General features: G+C 50.0%; 1 protein-coding gene across 8 annotated transcripts in view; it reads right to left on the minus strand.

Annotated features, from left to right (window-relative positions):
* Window positions 1-13,825: 13,825 nt before the first annotated feature.
* Window positions 13,826-17,877, minus strand: part of DLGAP4 (DLG associated protein 4) — a 104,196-nt gene continuing 100,144 nt past the window's right edge. For all 8 annotated transcript variants that reach the window (XM_075571861.1, XM_075571854.1, XM_075571857.1 and 5 more), the window contains 4 exons: window positions 16,956-17,329; window positions 16,455-16,546; window positions 15,445-15,597; window positions 13,826-14,634 (listed from right to left, as the gene is read on the minus strand). In XM_075571861.1, coding sequence (XP_075427976.1) covers window positions 14,410-14,634; window positions 15,445-15,597; window positions 16,455-16,546; window positions 16,956-17,329 — 844 coding nt within the window. In that variant the 3' untranslated portion in view covers window positions 13,826-14,409. The remainder of the gene's footprint in view (window positions 14,635-15,444; window positions 15,598-16,454; window positions 16,547-16,955; window positions 17,330-17,877) is intronic.

A 17,877-nucleotide genomic window follows, 5' to 3' on the forward strand; every position in this document is an offset into this window, starting at 1 on the left:
TGGGTGCAAGCTGTGACGCGCGCGGTTAGGAGGCGTGACTCTGACGTCGCAGCGTTAGGCCGCGCTGTGATTGGTTCGCGGCGTGGCAGCAGCGCGAAAATACAATTTGATTGTAATTTCCCTGGCCTGCCGCGCCACCGCTCACAGCCGCGCGCGCGTCCCTAGTATAGAAACGTCTGGCCAACACAGCCCATTCTAATTGACGCGCACGGTAGCGCATGCGCGCGCGCTATATTACAGGCCTTAGCTGCGGGAGCTGGGTCGCGGCGTTTGGAGGTGTGGCGAACGTGTCGCGGAGCTGCTTCGCCGAACCAGCTCTCGTGACGCGACTGCAGCCCGAAAGATCCATTTCGGTTGTGGCGGCAAAATGTAGCAGCGCCAACGCTGCACTTTGCCGCCGGGTGTACTAGTTTTCCGTTTAACAACTCCCACCGGACAGACCGAAATTGTGCCGAACGTGCGGCGCGCTCGCCGCGTAGCATCCACCCTGAACTCAGCCTGATATTTGAATGGTGTTATAGAAACGTGTTGCCTTCCTATAATACCGCCCGAGCTCTGTGCAGTTGGGGGCTTGGGAGCAGGAAATGGTTAATCACCGAGTCCCTCAATGTATTGTTTTTGGGGTCTCTCACCCCCTCGCTGCCAGTCCTGTGTGACATATTATTTATAAAACGTCCGTACCTCTCATTATTTTTTTTAAACACTAGATGGAGCAGCCCCCCTGGGAGACACCACCCCCCCCCCCCCGGAACCCCCCCTTCCTCCTACCCCCCCCCCCCCCCCGGGAACCCCCCCTTCCCCCTCCCAAGTTGTGAATCCTTCCTGCGTGCGGACTTTCTATTCTCTGTCTGTATCGCCCGTTAAAAAAATATATATACTTCAAAAGACTGGGGGGGGGGAGAGATTTTCAGAATGGGGCAGGGGGGGGGGGTGTTACATTAAAAATAATAGACACTTTTTAGCTTCCTCCCTTTAGAAGGGGGGGGGGGAGCCCCAATGGCGCAGCGTTAAACAGATTCTAGTGCTAAATCCTAGGTTTTGAAGACCCTCCTCTGCACCCCTGGAGTGGCTGCACCTTGGGGGGGGGGGGCGGGGGGATTTACCTGCCCGGTTTAAACTTTTTTTTTTTTTTAACCCCTTCTGGCTGCACCGAGGGTTAAATGCAGAACACTTTAACGCATCCGACTTTATGTAAATTATTCCTTGTGCAATCTCCCTGTAGAGTTTTATATATATATATTTTGTGTGCCCGCGCGTTTCGGAGAAATTTCGCCGTTTGAAATAAACGTTTTTTTGTTTTGTGTGTGTGTGGAGGGGCCTTTTAAAATGGCCGCTGTTTTGAACCTCCCGAGAACTGAACTGACCTCCGCGGTTTTGAAATCGATCCTCCATGTAAAATGCATGTCGGGTGACGCTGACGAGAGAAGCGTCGGGTAGAAGGGCGTCGATGACGGTTACAATATGGCTTGCGATAAGTGCACAGGTGCCCCTGAAGGGGGCGGGTGGGGTATATTTGGGGTCCTGCCCCCCACCATCTAGTCTGTAGATTAATTTTTAAGGTACATTTGTCTGGAATTTTTTTTAAATGAGAATTTTTTTTTAAAATAAAAATGTTGCAAAGGTAAAATGTCTCTTATTGTCCGACGCACGTGTGTGTAATATAGTGGCAGCGATTTGTATTTTATAAACTCTAACTCCTCCTATTACCCCATATAACTGCTCCCTATAACTCCTCCTATTACCCCATATAACCTCCCTATAACTCCTCCTATTACCCCATATAACCCCTCCCTATAACTCCTCCTATTACCCCATATAACCGCTCCCTATAACTCCTCCTATTGCCCCATATAACCGCTCCCTATAACTCCCCATATTACCTCTCCCTATTGCCCCATATAACCTCTCCCTATAACTAGGGTGACCAGACGGCCCGGTGGTGGCAGGGAAGGGGTTAACCAGGCTTACAATAATGGTCAAGCCCACTTGGTTACCCCTGACCCGTGTTTTGGGGTCCTAGAGTGTCAGCTCTTGGACCCGGGCATTGTGTATGCATTGCTGTGATTGTGTGCAAAATAGGAGACAACTGCCGTTTCTGTGTGTTACCGTTTCCAGAGGTGCTGGGACCAGGAGATGTTCAGGGGGTAAGTTTCAGGGTGGGTTTGATGGAGAAACTGGTTGCAGAATGTTGCTATGTATCGGGGTGCCGGAGTTACAGGATTCCCCAAGGGTGTGCCCAGGAATCAGGTAGGATTCTGGGATACAGTAGAGCACATTGCTCCGGTCAATCTCCCATCCTGAAAACATTCCTGCCACTCACCTCTGGGACGCCCTGCTTCAGCACAGAGCAGGAAAAGGTAAAAGTGAGGCACAGGGTTTCCTGATATAGAGGAGGTTTGTTTTATTAACATGGGGACACAAGGGGTTAATGAATCCCCACACTCATACACAGAGTCCTTAGTATAGCAGGGGCTCCCCAGTATAGCAGAGGTACAGAGGTAATGAGGAGAGAGACAGACACAGAATGGGGAGGAAGAGAGTGAGACAGGCACAGAATGGGGGGAGAGAGAGAGACAGAATGGGGGGGAGAGAGAGTGACTGACACAGAATGGGGAGAGTCACAAACGCACAGCAAGTGAGGAGAGACAAACACAGAATGGGGGGAGAGAGACAGTATCAGATGAGCTGAGAGAATGGAGGGAAGGGGATGGAAGGAGAGAATGACAGAAATGGGGGGGGGGGAGAAAGAATGGAGGAATGGGTGTGTGTTGGGGGGGGACAAAGAGACAGAAAGGGGAGAGGCACAATTGGTGATGTCATTTGTAACACGCACACACACCACTTTAAATTATGGTGGGTGAAAAAGGCGACAAAAAACCTCCACCGTTAGCATATAGCCAATAAAGAATATCACCTGTGAGCACATTCACATCTTAGGCCGCGTCCATGGATAGTGCTTGCGGGCGGAGGCGCGCTTCCGCTCGGCACTGAGCCCCTACAGCCGCAATGAGAGCGGCTTTAGTAGGGCCTCGCCTACGCTTCCGCGCGCTTGCGGAAGCGTGGGTCTTAGGGAAATGTTAAATTTGTGCGCTTGCCGGAGCGCAGGGCCGGTCACGTGAGCGGTTCGCCAATGAGGGCGAACCAGCTCCGTGACATCACTGGCCTGCCCGCCGATACACCCCCCGACGCACCCCCGGACAGCGCGCTGTCTAAGGCCAGGGAAAGCACCCGCTTTCCCTCAGTCTCAGCGCGCCTCCGCCCGCCAGGATTAACCATGGCCGAGGCCTTAGACAGGTCTGCAATCCTGCCTTTCAACCATTATCACCTCGCATACAGTGCTCCCACTGCAGCAAGGGATTCTGGGAAATGACATGCAAATGAGCACACAATGTGTCACCTTTTGCCTGGAATATCCATTCACATGGACTCCATGTGAAAGGATATTCCAGGCAAAAGGTGACAGTGTGCTCATTTGCATGTCATTTCCCAGAATCCCTTGCTGCAGTGGGAGCACTGTATGCGAGGTGATAATGGTTGAAAAGCAGGGTTGCAGACCTGTCTAAGACATGTAAATGCTCACAAGTGATATTCTTTATTATGTGTGTGTGTGTCCTGGTTTTTAGTTTTGTAAATCTCGTCAACCTACCCATAACTCCTCCACAAGAAGCAAATACATTGTCTGCGTGATGAATTAACACGATTGGAAGGTGAGCTTGCTAAAATAGCAGTGGTTCCAGTCAAACAGAAATGTTCCCTTTTGAAAACAATTAAAATGCAAACTCACAGTGCAGAGCGGAGCGCTGATCCATGTGGAACAAGAAGCCAGAACCCCAGTAAGAGCCACATTAAAAGCTCTCAAGAAAAGATACATTTGGAGACGCCTAAAAAAAGAAGCGGGAGAGAAACTAGATCCCAGAACAAGTCTAAAGATAAAATAGAGGCTGAAACTGAGAACTTATCCCAGGAAAACTCTGACTCAGATCCTGACAGTTTAAATCAATCAACTGCCAGGAAAAACCCAAAGGGTAAAGCTGCTAAAGAAAGGAAAGCAAAGGCCCGGCGGCTAAAGGTTTCTACAGGAGAAGGTAACAGCCCTGTAGTAGGGTCCAAAGACTTCAGGGAAGGGGACTCACCTAAGGGTGTATCAGACTGAGCAAGGATCTGTTCCAGAGCTTCCAGCATCCCAGGGGTTAATAGCAGAAGCTGCAGATTTGGTAAAAAGTCCATTGCATGTAAAGAAAGCAGCAGACACCTGTGAGGTTAGGTTATCTCAGACTCCCACCCTGGGAGAAGTTGCAGAGATTACAGGGAACTCTGGAGAGCAGCAAAGTAAAAACCTAGAACCGCTGGGTGAAGATCAGGAGCAGCTGGAAATGGAGTTTGTTGCTGTGAGCAGTGAGACGGAGAACCCATGCTCACCTGGACTTACAGAACCACCCCCCTGCTTATTAGCAGGTCCTGTGATTCAGAACCCCGAGAAGGGAGAACAGCAGGTGGTAATTAGCAGCAATGGAGACAGCATTAACTCTGTAGTGCCTGGAAGTGAAATTAACGTTGTAGAGAGAGGAACTATCTGCATATGAGCAGTAATTTCAGATAAAAGACTGGCCAAATCAGAAGATGGGGTAAAGCAAAGTAATGGCATTAAAGTAAGTCCAGTTCACACAGCACCTTCCCCCCCCCCCCCCTGGGAGATTCTTTGGAAGCACTATGTTCAGAAACCTTTGAAAAGGAGAAATGTGGTAAGGTTGAGGTATAAAGGTGGAGAGGAGATGACAGGATTTTTGTTGGAAGACATCTATTAAAAGAATCCTTGGGCTTCAGAGCAGATGAAATTTATGCACTTATCCATGTTCCAGGCTCCTGTGAGTATGATGTCAGTTTTAAGGGACCTCAAGCTTTGGATTATTTCTGGACAAAATATGAGTCTTAAAAACACTGAATTGAGGAAATATTTTGCAACTAATCCTGTGACTAAACCGGAAACAAAGTCTGTAACAATTCTCTTCAGACATGAATCAGTCCCAATATCAGATATTCTGATATGGCTTGGTAGACAATGTGAAGTACTGGCTCCACCTACAAGAATCATGGATGAAGAGGACATCTGGATAGGAGGATGGAAAGTGCAAGTCAGACTTTGGCCACATGGCAATGTTACAAAACATCTGCCAAACTCTTTCTTCATTGGAAGAGAAAAAGGAAACTATTTTTACTATGGTCAACCAACCTCGTGCCATAGATGTGGTTCAGCCAGACACTTAAGCAATTCTTGTGATGTTCTAAAATGCAACTTGTGCCAGTCCTTGGGCCACGAGAGGGCAAGTTGTACAACGATTAAATGTAATTTATGCGATAAATTTGGACATTCCTATACGAATTGCGCAGAAGCATTACCTAATATTTCAAGAGTATGGGAGCAGGAAGTACCCCGGAGTATGTGGCCCAAAGCGTCAGACTTTTAAGAAGGTGGAAAATAAGCCGTAGGGAGATAGAAATGTCTTCTAGGAAACACATGTATGAGAACATTATTGAGAAATGCTTTTCTTCCCCGTTAAACCTGAGAGATTGTGCGGGGAACGATTTGAGTAAAGCATTAAAATTGAATAGCAAGAGAATTCCACCAAAATATAAGGATATTAACTGGTTGGCCTTTCATGGCAAATTCTATGTACGAAGTAATATTAAATATAGGAATGTATCAGACAGAATGTGTCCTAGAACTTCATGCAATAATGAGGTAGAATCAATGGATCATTTTGTGTTACAGTGTCCCGTTAGTAATGCGATTTGGGAAGGAATGGCTTGGGGTTTTTTAAGACACCAATTTGGGGGAAACTTACATATTCAAAATGTATCTATCTATGGAATTTTTAAGACTAAATATAATGAAGGTACAATATTCCTGATTATAGCCATTGTTAAGTATAATTTGTGTTTGGCTAGGTGCCAGGTTTCAATCAACAATGTGTATATTTCTGAGGATAAAGTTTTTGAGGACATTATAAAAGCCGTTAGAAGAGTTAAGGAAAATGAGAAATTGCTTTTAGAGAAGAAAACTTGGAACAAATGCTGGGCTAATATTTGTAAAATGTAAGGCCGTGCATATTGTGCAGTTTGAGTTTGTAAATTATTCTGTGAAATGTAATGTTGGGGAAAAAAATTAAATAAAAGAGTTCCTCCTATTACTCCATATAACCCCTCCCTATAACTCCTCCTATTACCCCATATAACCCCTCCCTATAACTCATCCTATTACCCCATATAACCCCTCCCTATAACTCCTCCTATTACCCCATATAACCGCTCCCTATAACTCCTTCTACCCCATATAACCCCTCCCTATAACTCCTCCAGGATGGGCTGCAGGTGAGCTCCTGCAGGGGAGCCAGGATGGCCTTAGACCCAGGGGTTGGTGGCCGTGTGTTGGAGATGGAAGTAGGAGAGGCCGCAGGCTGCAGCAGTGGTGTAGGCCTTGGTAAGGCTGAATGCAATGTACAGGAGAGTTTGGAGAGAAAGGAAGGGGCAGAACAGAATCTGCGTAAAAAATAAGAGAAACAAGCTTTATTGAAGAAGTATAACAGGAAGGTAGAAGAATTGGAACTAGAAAATATTAAATTAAAGAGATATCGTGGTCGTGAGATAGACACGCACAAGAAGCAAAAAAATCATCTGCATGTTGAATTAACCCGGTTGGAGGTTGAGATTGCTAAAATAACAGGGGTTCCAGTCAGACAGAAACGTTCCCTTTTAAAAACAATTGAAATGCTAACCCACAGTGCTGAACAGGGTGCAGAGCAAAGTGCCAAGCAGGGTGCAGAGCGGGGCGCAGAGCAAAATGCCGAGCAGGGTGCAGAGCAAAGTGCCGAACAGGGTGCAGAGCGGGGCTCAGAGCAAAATGCTGAGCAGGGTGCAGAGCAAAGTGCCGAGCAGGGTGCAGAGCGGGGCGCAGAGCAAAATGCTGAGCAGGGTGCAGAGCAAAGTGCAGAACAAGGCGCAGATTCATATTGTAGAAACGGAAGCCAAAACCCCCTAAAATGCTCTCAAAAAAAGATAAGTTTGGTGACGCCTACAAGAAGTGGGAGAGAAACTAGATCCCAGAACAAGTCTGCAGTTTCTAAACATAAAACAGAGAACTTATCCCAGGAAAATTCTGACTCAGATGCTGACAGTTTTTAATGCAACCAACTGCCAAGAAAACCCCAAAGGGTAAAGCTGCAAAAAGAAAGCAAAGGACCGGCGGCTAAAGGTTTCTACAGGAGAAGGTAACAGCCCTGTAATAGGGTCCAAAGACTTCAGGGAAGGGGACTCACCTCAGGGTGTATCAGACTGCGAGCAAGGATCTGTTCCAGAGCTTCCAGCATCCCAGGGGTTAATAGCAGAAGTGGCAGAAGATCTGATTAAAAGACCATTGCATGCAAAGAAAGCAGCAGACACCTGTGATGTGGGGTTATCTCAGACTCCCACGCTGGGAGAAGTTAAAGAAATTACAAAGAAATCTGGAGAGCAGCAAAGTAAGAACCTAGAAACTCTGAGAGGAGATCAGCTGGAAATGGAGTTTGTACCTGAGAGCAGTGAGCTTTGGGCACAGGAAAAAAAGAAAAGGAAGAAGAGCATGGTAAAAAAACTTGGAGGGACTCTTCGACGTCCTGCAGGTCCCGCTGGTAAAGTTCCTCAGGTAACTATAAAGAACCGTTTTTCTGCTCTTAGGAAGGATTGGGGGTCAAGAGCTGAGGACTCCGACGATGTAGAGGAACTTTCCTTATCCGAAGAGGAACATAATATGGACGTTTCCAGAGAGACAGATTCGGACATGATCCCACCTTCAGTGACCATTAAGAGGTTTGGGTAATTGGGGGATAATGTGGGGAAAAAGAAAAAGTAATACGGTGTGGTTTTTTTTGGGGGGGGGGGGGGTGGCTTAAAATGTTTGGTCATTAATTAATTCTTTAATAAATAAGAGTTTCTCCTATTACCCCATATAACCCCCTCCCTATAACTCCTCCTATTACCCCATATAACCTCTCCCTATAACCACCTATTTAAAGCCCCCTAGAGGATAAAGAAGACTCCTGTCCTGAGTGAACTCGAACAGAGAACCCATGCTCACCTGGACTTACAGAACCACACCCCTGCTTATTAGCAGGTCATGTGTTTCAGAACCCTGACAGGGGAGAACAGCAGGTGGTAATTAGCAGCAATGGAGACAGCATTAACCCTGTAGTGCCTGGGAGTGAAATTAAGGTTGTAGAGACTGAAAGTGCTGCTCCTATCCAAACAGTTCCTGATAGACTGGTCCAATCAGAAGATGGGGTAAAGCAAAGTAATGGCATCAAGGTAACCCCAGTTCACACAGCACCCCCTTCAGCCTGGAGTGGGAGATCCTTTGTGAGCGCTGTGACCAGAAATGCACAACCTTTAAAAAGGAGGAACGTGGTAAAATTGAGATATAAGGGTGCAGAGGAAATGAAGCCTGATAGGATTTTTGTAGGAAAACATCTATTGAAAGAATCTTTGGGCTTCAGAGCAGATGACATTTATGCCCTTATCCATGTTCCAGGTTCATGCGAATACGATGTCAGCTTTAAGAGACCTCAGGGGAATCAGATGATCCTACTACGTGGTTTTTTTTTTTGGGGGGGGGGGTGGCTTAAAATGTTTGGTCATTAATTAATCCTTTCATAAATAAGAGTTTCTCCTATTACCCCATATAACCCATATAACCCCCTCCCTATAACTCCTCCTATTACCCCATATAACCTCTCCCTATAACCACCTATTTAAAGCCCCCTAGAGGATAAAGAAAGAAGACTCCTGTCCTGAGTGAACTCGAACAGTTCAGGCAGCGACATGACACGGGCTGTGCGTAAACCACAAAATGGCGGCATCCTGCGTTGCGGGTCAGTGGTGACGCGGATGACGGTCAGACCACACTCCTCTCAATAACACAGCAAAAGCCTGAAGGTGGCATTCCATGCCGAGATCCAGCAGGGAATCCGATAACCAAGAGGTGACCTCTCTCGGGTGGTCTCCACCGCTCCGGAACATCACTCACCAGATCTGGTGCGATGAGATGACTGACCACCTGGACTGGACAGTCATGCACGCCGTATTAACCTGTGTATCCGTGGCATCCCAGGAGACTGTGCCGGACCATGAGGAATATCTAATGCCCATCTTCCGCTAACTCTGCCCTGATGTCCGAGCCCACGGGGCCCTCCGACCTAGGGCACTCGGTCCGGGGACACCTCACAACATCGTACGGAAGATGCACACTATTTTGGTGTAACCCTCCCCCCCCCCCTTCCATAGGATGTTACTGAAAAGGGGAACCCGGTCCACCAGATGAAGCCAGAACAGTAACATGTGAATGCACCCCCCACACCCCCCATGGGTACTAAGAGTGTGCACCCAGGGAAGAAATGTATTTAGAATGATAGCCATACGGATAAAATAAAGTACAACCCTGTCAATCTTATTGTAGCTGTGACTGCCGTGTTCCCAAGCCTGGGAACATGAATAAAGATTGAAGTTGTACTATAAAAAGTTCTGCTGGCCAGAATGTGTTTAAGGGGATAAATCCATCCATCCCAGGTTCCCCCAGTCCCTGTTACCCTTACAAATTCAAAGTCACGTCTCTGGAGCCATGCTCTGTGGACCCAGGGTGTGAGCGCTTTGTTACGGCGACCTCAGGAGGTCACTATTGGTGCGTACCTCCTAAGTACGGTGTATGCCCACTGACAGGATACTATACCACTCCACCAGAGACCTGACCCAGTCTCTCTCTCCCCTGCATCGTTTATGTTCCACCTCATCACACATCACATTTCGAAAAATTTCTCAGACAACAGTACATAGCATCACCTGGTGAAACTATGCCATGATAGGTGTGTTGGTCCATCTCCCCCCACCCCTTGAATACGGTGCAACAGTAGCACCTCAATGAGTCCCTACTCAATGTTCCCGAGATCCGAGCGGAGCCCGAAGGTGATGATCGAAGATTATTTTGACATCAATGTCATTTGAGATCCAGCGTTCCCCATAATCTGGGAAGCGGTGTGTGTGTGTGTGTGTGTGTAACCTTGTACTACCCAATCAGACCGAAAATGCCATGCGATGGATAGCACAAAAACTTTTTATGTGCAAGGCAACAACGCACACACTATATTGGCCAGAAAACTGCACGATTCAACCGCGCTACATAATACTGTACGACAAAACGATGGACTATTGATACGACCCCGAAGACAAATATTTTCAAGAATTTTATGAAAGACTAAACAACGGCAAAAAAAAGTGCCTCCAAGGTCACCCAAACGTCTCAACGCCTTTCTTACGGCCTGAAAACTCCCCTCCCTAAATTCCACCCAGCAAACTTCCCTTAAATCCTCCAATAATTGGAGGAAGTAACGAAGACCATCAAAAGTCTTTTAAAAAAATGTGAAGTTCCCAGGTCCAGAAGACCTCTCAAATTCATACTCCCAAAAATGTGAAACTGCCTTCACCCCCCATCTCCTCACACTTTAATACATGTACAAGGTGAGCAGATCCCTGAATGCATGGCAGCGGCCAACATAGTCTTCATTCTAGAGCAGTGATTTCCAACCTTTTTTGTTTGGAGGAACCCTTTAAGTATTTCGAAAAATCTCGGGAAACCCCTATCTGGCTGACACATTAGTTTCGACAGGGGTCAGTCACAACATTTCATACCTCACGAGCTACCTCTATTTCCCACCCTCTACCCATGTATTTCTTTCCCATCCATCTCACTAACTCTCCCCCCTCCCATGTATTTATCCCTTACATCTCACTCTCCCTCTTTTCCTCACTCATTCCCTCCTGCCCCCCCTCTTCTCTCACTCTCGCCCCTACCTTCCATCAATTACCCCACTCTCACTCAATCCACCCTAGAAAATACATACCAAAAAAAAACACCCCCAGGGGGAGGGGGGGGGGGGTCTGTGGTCCATAGGAGGAACCCCTGAGACTGCTTCAAGGAGCCCCAGGGTTCCACGGAACCCTGGTTGGGAATCACTGTTCTAGAGAAAGGCAAAGATCCTTTTAACTTTGCCAGCTATCGTCCGAACTTGGACGCAGAAGAAACTTTTGACAGGCTTGAGTGGAACTATTAGTGATGACTAATCTGGGCTTCTCAGGGGTGTTTCTTCAGGGTATACGCATACTATATCAGTCCCCGACTACCGTGATCAAAGAGTCTGGGGTTCTATCGGAATAGATTCCCATCGCAAATGGCACGAGGCAAGGATGCCCGTCATCCCCACTACTATTTGCGTTCTTCATAGAACCATTAGCGGCCCTAATTAGAGCGAATCCAAATATTTTGAGGATTCCGGTGTGAGGCAAAGGATACGAAATATCACTATTCACGGATGGTGTGCTATTGAGTCTCTCTAAACCACTAATTTCACTCCTAAATGTATTCCAAACATTAGAATAATTCGGCAAAGTATAAGGATTCAAAATAAATCAGATCAAAATCACTGTCCCTAAGCATTAACATCCCACATGGAACAAGTGAAACTCCTGAAAGTGAATTTCAACTTCTCATATCAAGCAAACTTTTTACCATACCTAGGGGTCAATCTCACAGAATCCTTTAACGCCCTATACAAATTTAATTACCCAAAACTCATCTCGGATTTCAAAAAAGACATAGTCATGGAATATTGTATATCTTGGATCGGAAGCATTATTTCCATCAAGATGAACCTCCTGCCAAAGATACTGTACCTGTTCCGAACTCTTCTGATCCCTATTAAAAACTCAGACCTTAAAGAACTACAGGCTGGAATCTTTCCGGTTCATGTGGGGTGGTAAGCACCCATGAATCAAGAACACAGTTCTGCAGACACCCTCGAGACTGGGTGGATTAGTCATCCCCAACGTCCAAAAATACTTCCAGGCTGGGGTAGACCATGCTCTGGAATTCAAAAACGATCACCAGGGGATGGGTTGATATAGAGAACACTCGATGTTCTCTCGCCCCGCAGTAGACTCGTGGCTCTCTCATGGGAATAAACTTAAAAGGTATGGTTCCCCTTTGCGGCAATCCATAATTCGCCACGGGACTCTCTAGAAGGGCATTTGAGGCCTGGCTCAGGGTGGGGGATCACTAGACTCAAGGACTTGATATCTGGGAGATGAATCAAAGCCTTTGCAGAACTGAGAGGCCGGGTCTGCCGTCCTCCAAACTCTTCCGATACTTACAAGTCAGACACTTCCTCTGGACCACCCACACAGCACGTTCCCCCTGCTACATCCACCCACACAGCACGTTCCCCCTGCTACACTCACATATTTGGAACTACTATATAGAACGAGAGATCTAGAAAGAGGCCAGGTCTCTAAAATAGATCAGATGCTTCTAGATGCCGACCCTACCAATAAGTGTCCCTACATGCCACGATGGGAGGACCTCGGTGAGGCTCTTGAGATAGCAGTGGGAGGGAGTTTGGGAGGCATTGGCGGCCACGAGCTCCATATGCACCACTCTGAAAGAAACCGCTAACAAACTACTATTGTGGTGGTATCCAACCCAAATCAACACCATCAAGTCCCAGTTATGTGTTCGAGGATGGCTCCCTCTCCAATATCTGGTGGACATGCCATTTGATGGAGCCAATATGGAGACTTTCACCCTGATCAGCACAACACTAAGCGTAACGATCGCCCCAGACCCTTGGCTCGCACTGCTGGGGAGGCCACCAGCCCGGCTACCTCGGACAGTGGTCAGACTGGCACAGCGGCCCTTGCGGGAATAAACAATCCGCGCCTGATATTAGCGTCATAGCGCAGGACATGGTCTGTTCTGGCCATGGAAAAGATCACGGCCATGCTAAGGGATAAAACGAGGACGGTTTCAAAGACATGGGAAGCCTTGGTGGGACGCGCCTGAATGGAAGTACGGCCTCTGCGCTGCCTTGAACGACCTCTGTGTTAGCGAGCTGGCGTCAACGGCAAAAACCAAGGCTGCGTCCTGTTGTAGTCGGAGGCGGAAAGGTCAACCTACTTCCCCCCCCCCTCCATCCTACCTCCCTGGGCGTCTCCCCCTTGTTCATCTTCTTTCCACCATCCATGGACAGGAGTGGATATTATCTGTGTATGAAAGCACGGCCCCGGAATGTGTATGGCAGTTTTCATATGTCCCCACCCTCTCTGTTCTGCACCCCAGAAAACATTGGGAACATAGAGAATGAATCAAAACCAGTTATTCATTTTTATTTTTTTTTCTCTTAAATTTATTGTTGTCCTAAAAATCCCCTTTCCGTCGCCTGTAAAATGTGAGCGCCAGTCCTGTTTGCACCGCCCGAGGGATGGAAGCTACAGAGGGGGACGCAGGGTATCACCCAAAGCTCGTGGTCAGAGGTGTGTAAAGATACTCGGCATCGTTATACAGCGCAGCGTGGTCATGATCAGGGTGTAGAGATACTCGGCATCATAATACAGCGCGGCGTGTTCATGATCAGTGTTTAGAGATACTCCATCACTATACCGCGTGGTGTGTTCATTAGTGTATTGGTACTCATCTTCACTATACAGCACGGCGTGTTCATAATCAGTATATAGATACTCGGCATCATTATACAGCGCGGCATGGAGAGGTGACCCTCTCCGCGCCCCCAATACATCTGCATAAAAACATTTGTTTCAAAATAAATAATCATTACCTGCTAGAGAGGCCACGCGTCCCCCTGTCCTCCCCCCACAGGCTGTGCATGCCCCCCCGTCCCCTTGAGCCTCGCGCCCCCCTCCTCCCCCGGGCTGTGCATACCACCACATCCCCCCCCCCACCCCTCCCCCCCCCACCCACGCATTGCAGTCGATCTGCCAGCGAAGACGCTCCATTCTATTCTACCTCACCAGATTTTGGGGTGTGCTCGGTACCACTCGACAACGCAGCACGCTCACTCTCCCGGGAGGGGGGTTCCTTATTGCAATGAGATGCTGCTGCCAGACAGGTAGATATAAAGATGGGTAGAGTACGACCCAAGAGTCTGCGGCCCACGGTGAGACCCCCCCACCCCCCGCCGCTGCCTTATTGCCTCTCCCCTGGATACGCAGAGAGGGGGGGGGGAAAGGATGGGGGGGGGTGTCACAGAAATACATGACAAACCTCCCCTCCCCCCCCTCAGTTTAGCGACCTTGTCCCACTCGGTCCTGAAAAAGTTCTTTATAATGGATAAGAATAATTAATTAAGGAGTAGTCCTGGCAGCGATCCGTCTCCCCGCCGCCGGACTTGGCACTCTACGAGCCGCGTGCTCTTCCGTTTTTTTTTTTCCTCTTTTGGTCAGTCTTGTGACTTTTGCTTAGGGTTCGGCGGTTTGCAGAGGCCACGTTCCCGCCTCTCCCCGTGGCTCACCCCTCCCCCCCCCCCCGGGCTCCCCCCCTCAGAGTCGTGTCTGTGCCTCTGGCACGTAGATTTCGATGCTGTCGGCGCTCTCCGTGGCGGAGTTCTGACGCACCGAGGCGGCGCGCTTGGCAGCCATGAGACGCTTGCGGGCTTCCTGCCGCTGCTTGTCGCTGTTGGACGCGCCCAGGGTCTTGTCGCGGCTCAGGGGGGGCTTCGGCCGGGCCGGCTTCTTTGGCACGGGGGGAGGGGGCCGCTTTATCTCCTGCGGTGGGGGGGGGGAGTGGGGGGAAACGAGAGAGAGGCACAGAAAGGTAAATGAGCCTGTGCGTCTGAGCCGCCATCTTTGTTGCAGAAATGTGAGAGATGGAGGGCAGATTGGGGGATGGCTGTTGGCTGAAGCAGGGGGGGCTGCTAACAGAAGTCTTGGATGGGGGATGAGCAGGGGACCCACATTCTGTCGGGGGTCTCGCGTTTTAAGGAGTCACTCTCGTCCCTGTGGGGAGGTCTCATTGGGTGGGAGGGGGTGTGTCACACGCAGGTTCCTGTTTGGGGGGGGTGGAGGGAGGGGGGGTCACACGCAGGTTCCTGTTGGGGGGAAGGTGGAGGGGGTGTGTCACACGCAGGTTCCTGTTGGGGAGGAGTGGAAGGGGGGAGTGGAGGAGGGGGGGGTCACACACAGGTTCCTGTTGGGGGGGGGGGGTTACACGCAGGTTCCTGCTGGGGGGAGGGGGGGTCCCATGCAGATTCCTGTTAGGAGGGGTGGATACACGCAGGTCCCGGTTTGGGGGGGGGGGGGTTCACACGTAGGTTCCTGTTAGCCACACGCAGGTTCCTGTTGGGGGCGTGTGGGTTTGGGGGGGAAAATCACACGTAAATTCCTGTTGGGGGGGGGGGGAACACGCAGGTTCCTGTTGGGGGGTGGAGGGGGGAAGCTCATTCCTGTCGGGGGTCTTGCTCAGAGGGGGGGGGCTGTCAGTCATGTTCATGCTGGTTTTTTGGGGGGGGTGATTTGATTCACTCATATTCCTGACAGGGGTCTCGGTTGGGGGGGAGGGGGGGAGGGGTTACTCACATTCCTGTCGGGGGTCTCGGTCAGCACCCAGCTATTGGCCTTGAGCTGGAAGAGTTCGTCGAACTTCATGCTGATATCCTCTATGGAAAGCTGTAGGAGGTCCCAGAAACCAGCCAGGTCCTGTGCGGAGGGTCGCAGGCTCGAGGTCGGGTTCTGGGGGGGGGAGTAAGGAGTGCAGGGGGGGGGAGTAAGGAGTGCAGGAGGGGGGTGAAAGGGGAGCAGAAAAAGGGGGACGAGGGGGGTAATGGGGAGGAGAGGAAGGGTGTAATGAAGGAGGGGGTAATAGAGAAGGGGGGGTAATGGGGAAGGGGGGGTAATGGGGAAGGAGGGGGTAATGGGGAGGAGAGGAAGGGGTAATAGAGAAGGGGGGGTAATGGGGAAGGGGGGTAATGGGGAAGGAGGGGGTAATGGGGAGGAGAGGAAGGGCGTAATAGAGAAGGGGGGTAATGGGGAAGGAGGGGGTAATGGGGAGGAGAGGAAGGGGGTAATAGAGAAGGGGGGGTAATGGGGAAGGAGGGGGTAATGGGGAGGAGAGGAAGGGCGTAATAGAGAAGGGGGGGTAATGGGGAAGGAGGGGGTAATGGGGAGGAGAGGAAGGGGGTAATAGAGAAGGGGGGTAATGGGGAAGGAGGGGTAATGGGGAAGGAGGGGGTAATAGAGAAGGGGGGTAATGGGGAAGGAGGGGGTAGAGGGGAAGACGATTAGATGAAATATGTATTTATTTTTAAAACAATACTGCAAAATCGGAGGCGAAAAGTGGCATAAAACCGTTCCCTCCCACACCCGCCTCAACAGATCGATTGTGTGTGTGAAGGCGGGCAGGCGTGCGAGAGCAGATGGGCGTGCGAGAGAGCGGGTAAGCACGTATATTTGTACACACAATATACATTATCACAGACTTGCAAATGCACCGTATGGTCACAAGTGCACAATATACATTACTATATAGTTACACACAAACAGGGAACCTCTCCCGCTCCCTACATCAGTACAGAGTATGTATGACTCACCAGGTTCTGCTCACACAGGCCCCGGAACTGCTGGAATTTCTGCGAGGTCAGCAGCTGGGCACTGCCCACTGCGCTGAGAAGCTTCCCGGTCACTGTGGGGGGCACACGGAGCGGGCGCCCGCGGGGAAAATCATGAGAGGGGGGAAGGGGCACTTAACCCCTTTCGCTGCCCACACGGTCCGAGCCCCTCTGGCAGGGAAGGGGTGAACAAGTGAGGGGCAAGGCCAACTGTCAAGGTGAGGGCAGAGGTGTGGCCGGAGGGGGCAGAGGAAAAGGTCAGAGGTCAGACCCTGGAGGTGAAGGGATGATGGTCTCAGGGGCCAGAGGTCACAAGGAATGCTCTGGAAGGGCCGATGTCAGAGCCTCAGAGGTCAGGAAGTGGAAGAGTAGACGTCGGGGGTCATAGGTCGGGCCTTAGAGTAGCAGGTGGGCCCTGGCGGTCAACATTCCCGGGGACGGGGGGGGCAGGGGAGGGGGGGGGGGTGTCAGAGGTCAAGGTACCTTCTTCACACAGGCTGTTATCGGCTGTCTCCCGCTGCATCTGCCGGCACCAGCCGTCCAGTCGCTCAGTCTCGGCCTGGAGCAGCTTCAGGAACCAGTGTCCGTCCCGGCGACAGGCGCCCGTCTGGGACGGCTCCGAGGAGGGCGGAGAGGCCGCGGAGTCCAGCCAGGGGTCGGGAGGGGGAAGGGCCGAGGCCTCCGCGTCCCCTCCGTCTCCATAGGAGAGGTGCTTCTTGGGAAGGGGCACGGGAGGGCCCAGGGCGGGGTGGCGGGGCTGGAGGCCGTCCGGGACGCACTTGTCCAAGGAGTTGTTGGCTTCCTGCGTGTCGGAGTCGGTCTCCTGCCTGGATGTCATGCTGCTGGAGCGGCTGTTCCTGCCCGAGGAAAGAGAAGAAGCAGATGCTAGCACTGAAGTGGGAGAACAACAGCTCCTCCCTATAACCCCTAATATTACCCCGCAAAACGGCTCCCTATAACTCCTCCTATAATCCCATATAACCGCTCCCTATAACTCCTCCTATTACCCCATATAACCACTCCCTATAACTCCTCCTATAAACCCATATAACTGCTCCCTATAACTCCTCCTATTACCCCATATAACCGCTCCCTATAACTCCTCCTATAATCCCATATAACCGCTCCCTATAACTCCTCCTATTACCCCATATAACCACTCCCTATAACTCCTCCTATAAACCCATATAACCGCTCCCTATAACTCCTCCTATAAACCCATATAACCGCTCCCTATAACTCCTCCTATTACCCCATATAACCGCTCCCTATAACTCCTCCTATTACCCCATATAACCCCTCCCTATAACTCCTCCTATTACCCCATATAACCGCTCCCTATAACTCCTCCTATTACCCCATATAACCGCTCCCTATAACTTCTCCTATAATCCCATATAACCGC

Source organism: Ascaphus truei, chromosome 15, assembly GCF_040206685.1.
Source record: "Ascaphus truei isolate aAscTru1 chromosome 15, aAscTru1.hap1, whole genome shotgun sequence".
NCBI lineage: Eukaryota > Metazoa > Chordata > Amphibia > Anura > Ascaphidae > Ascaphus > Ascaphus truei.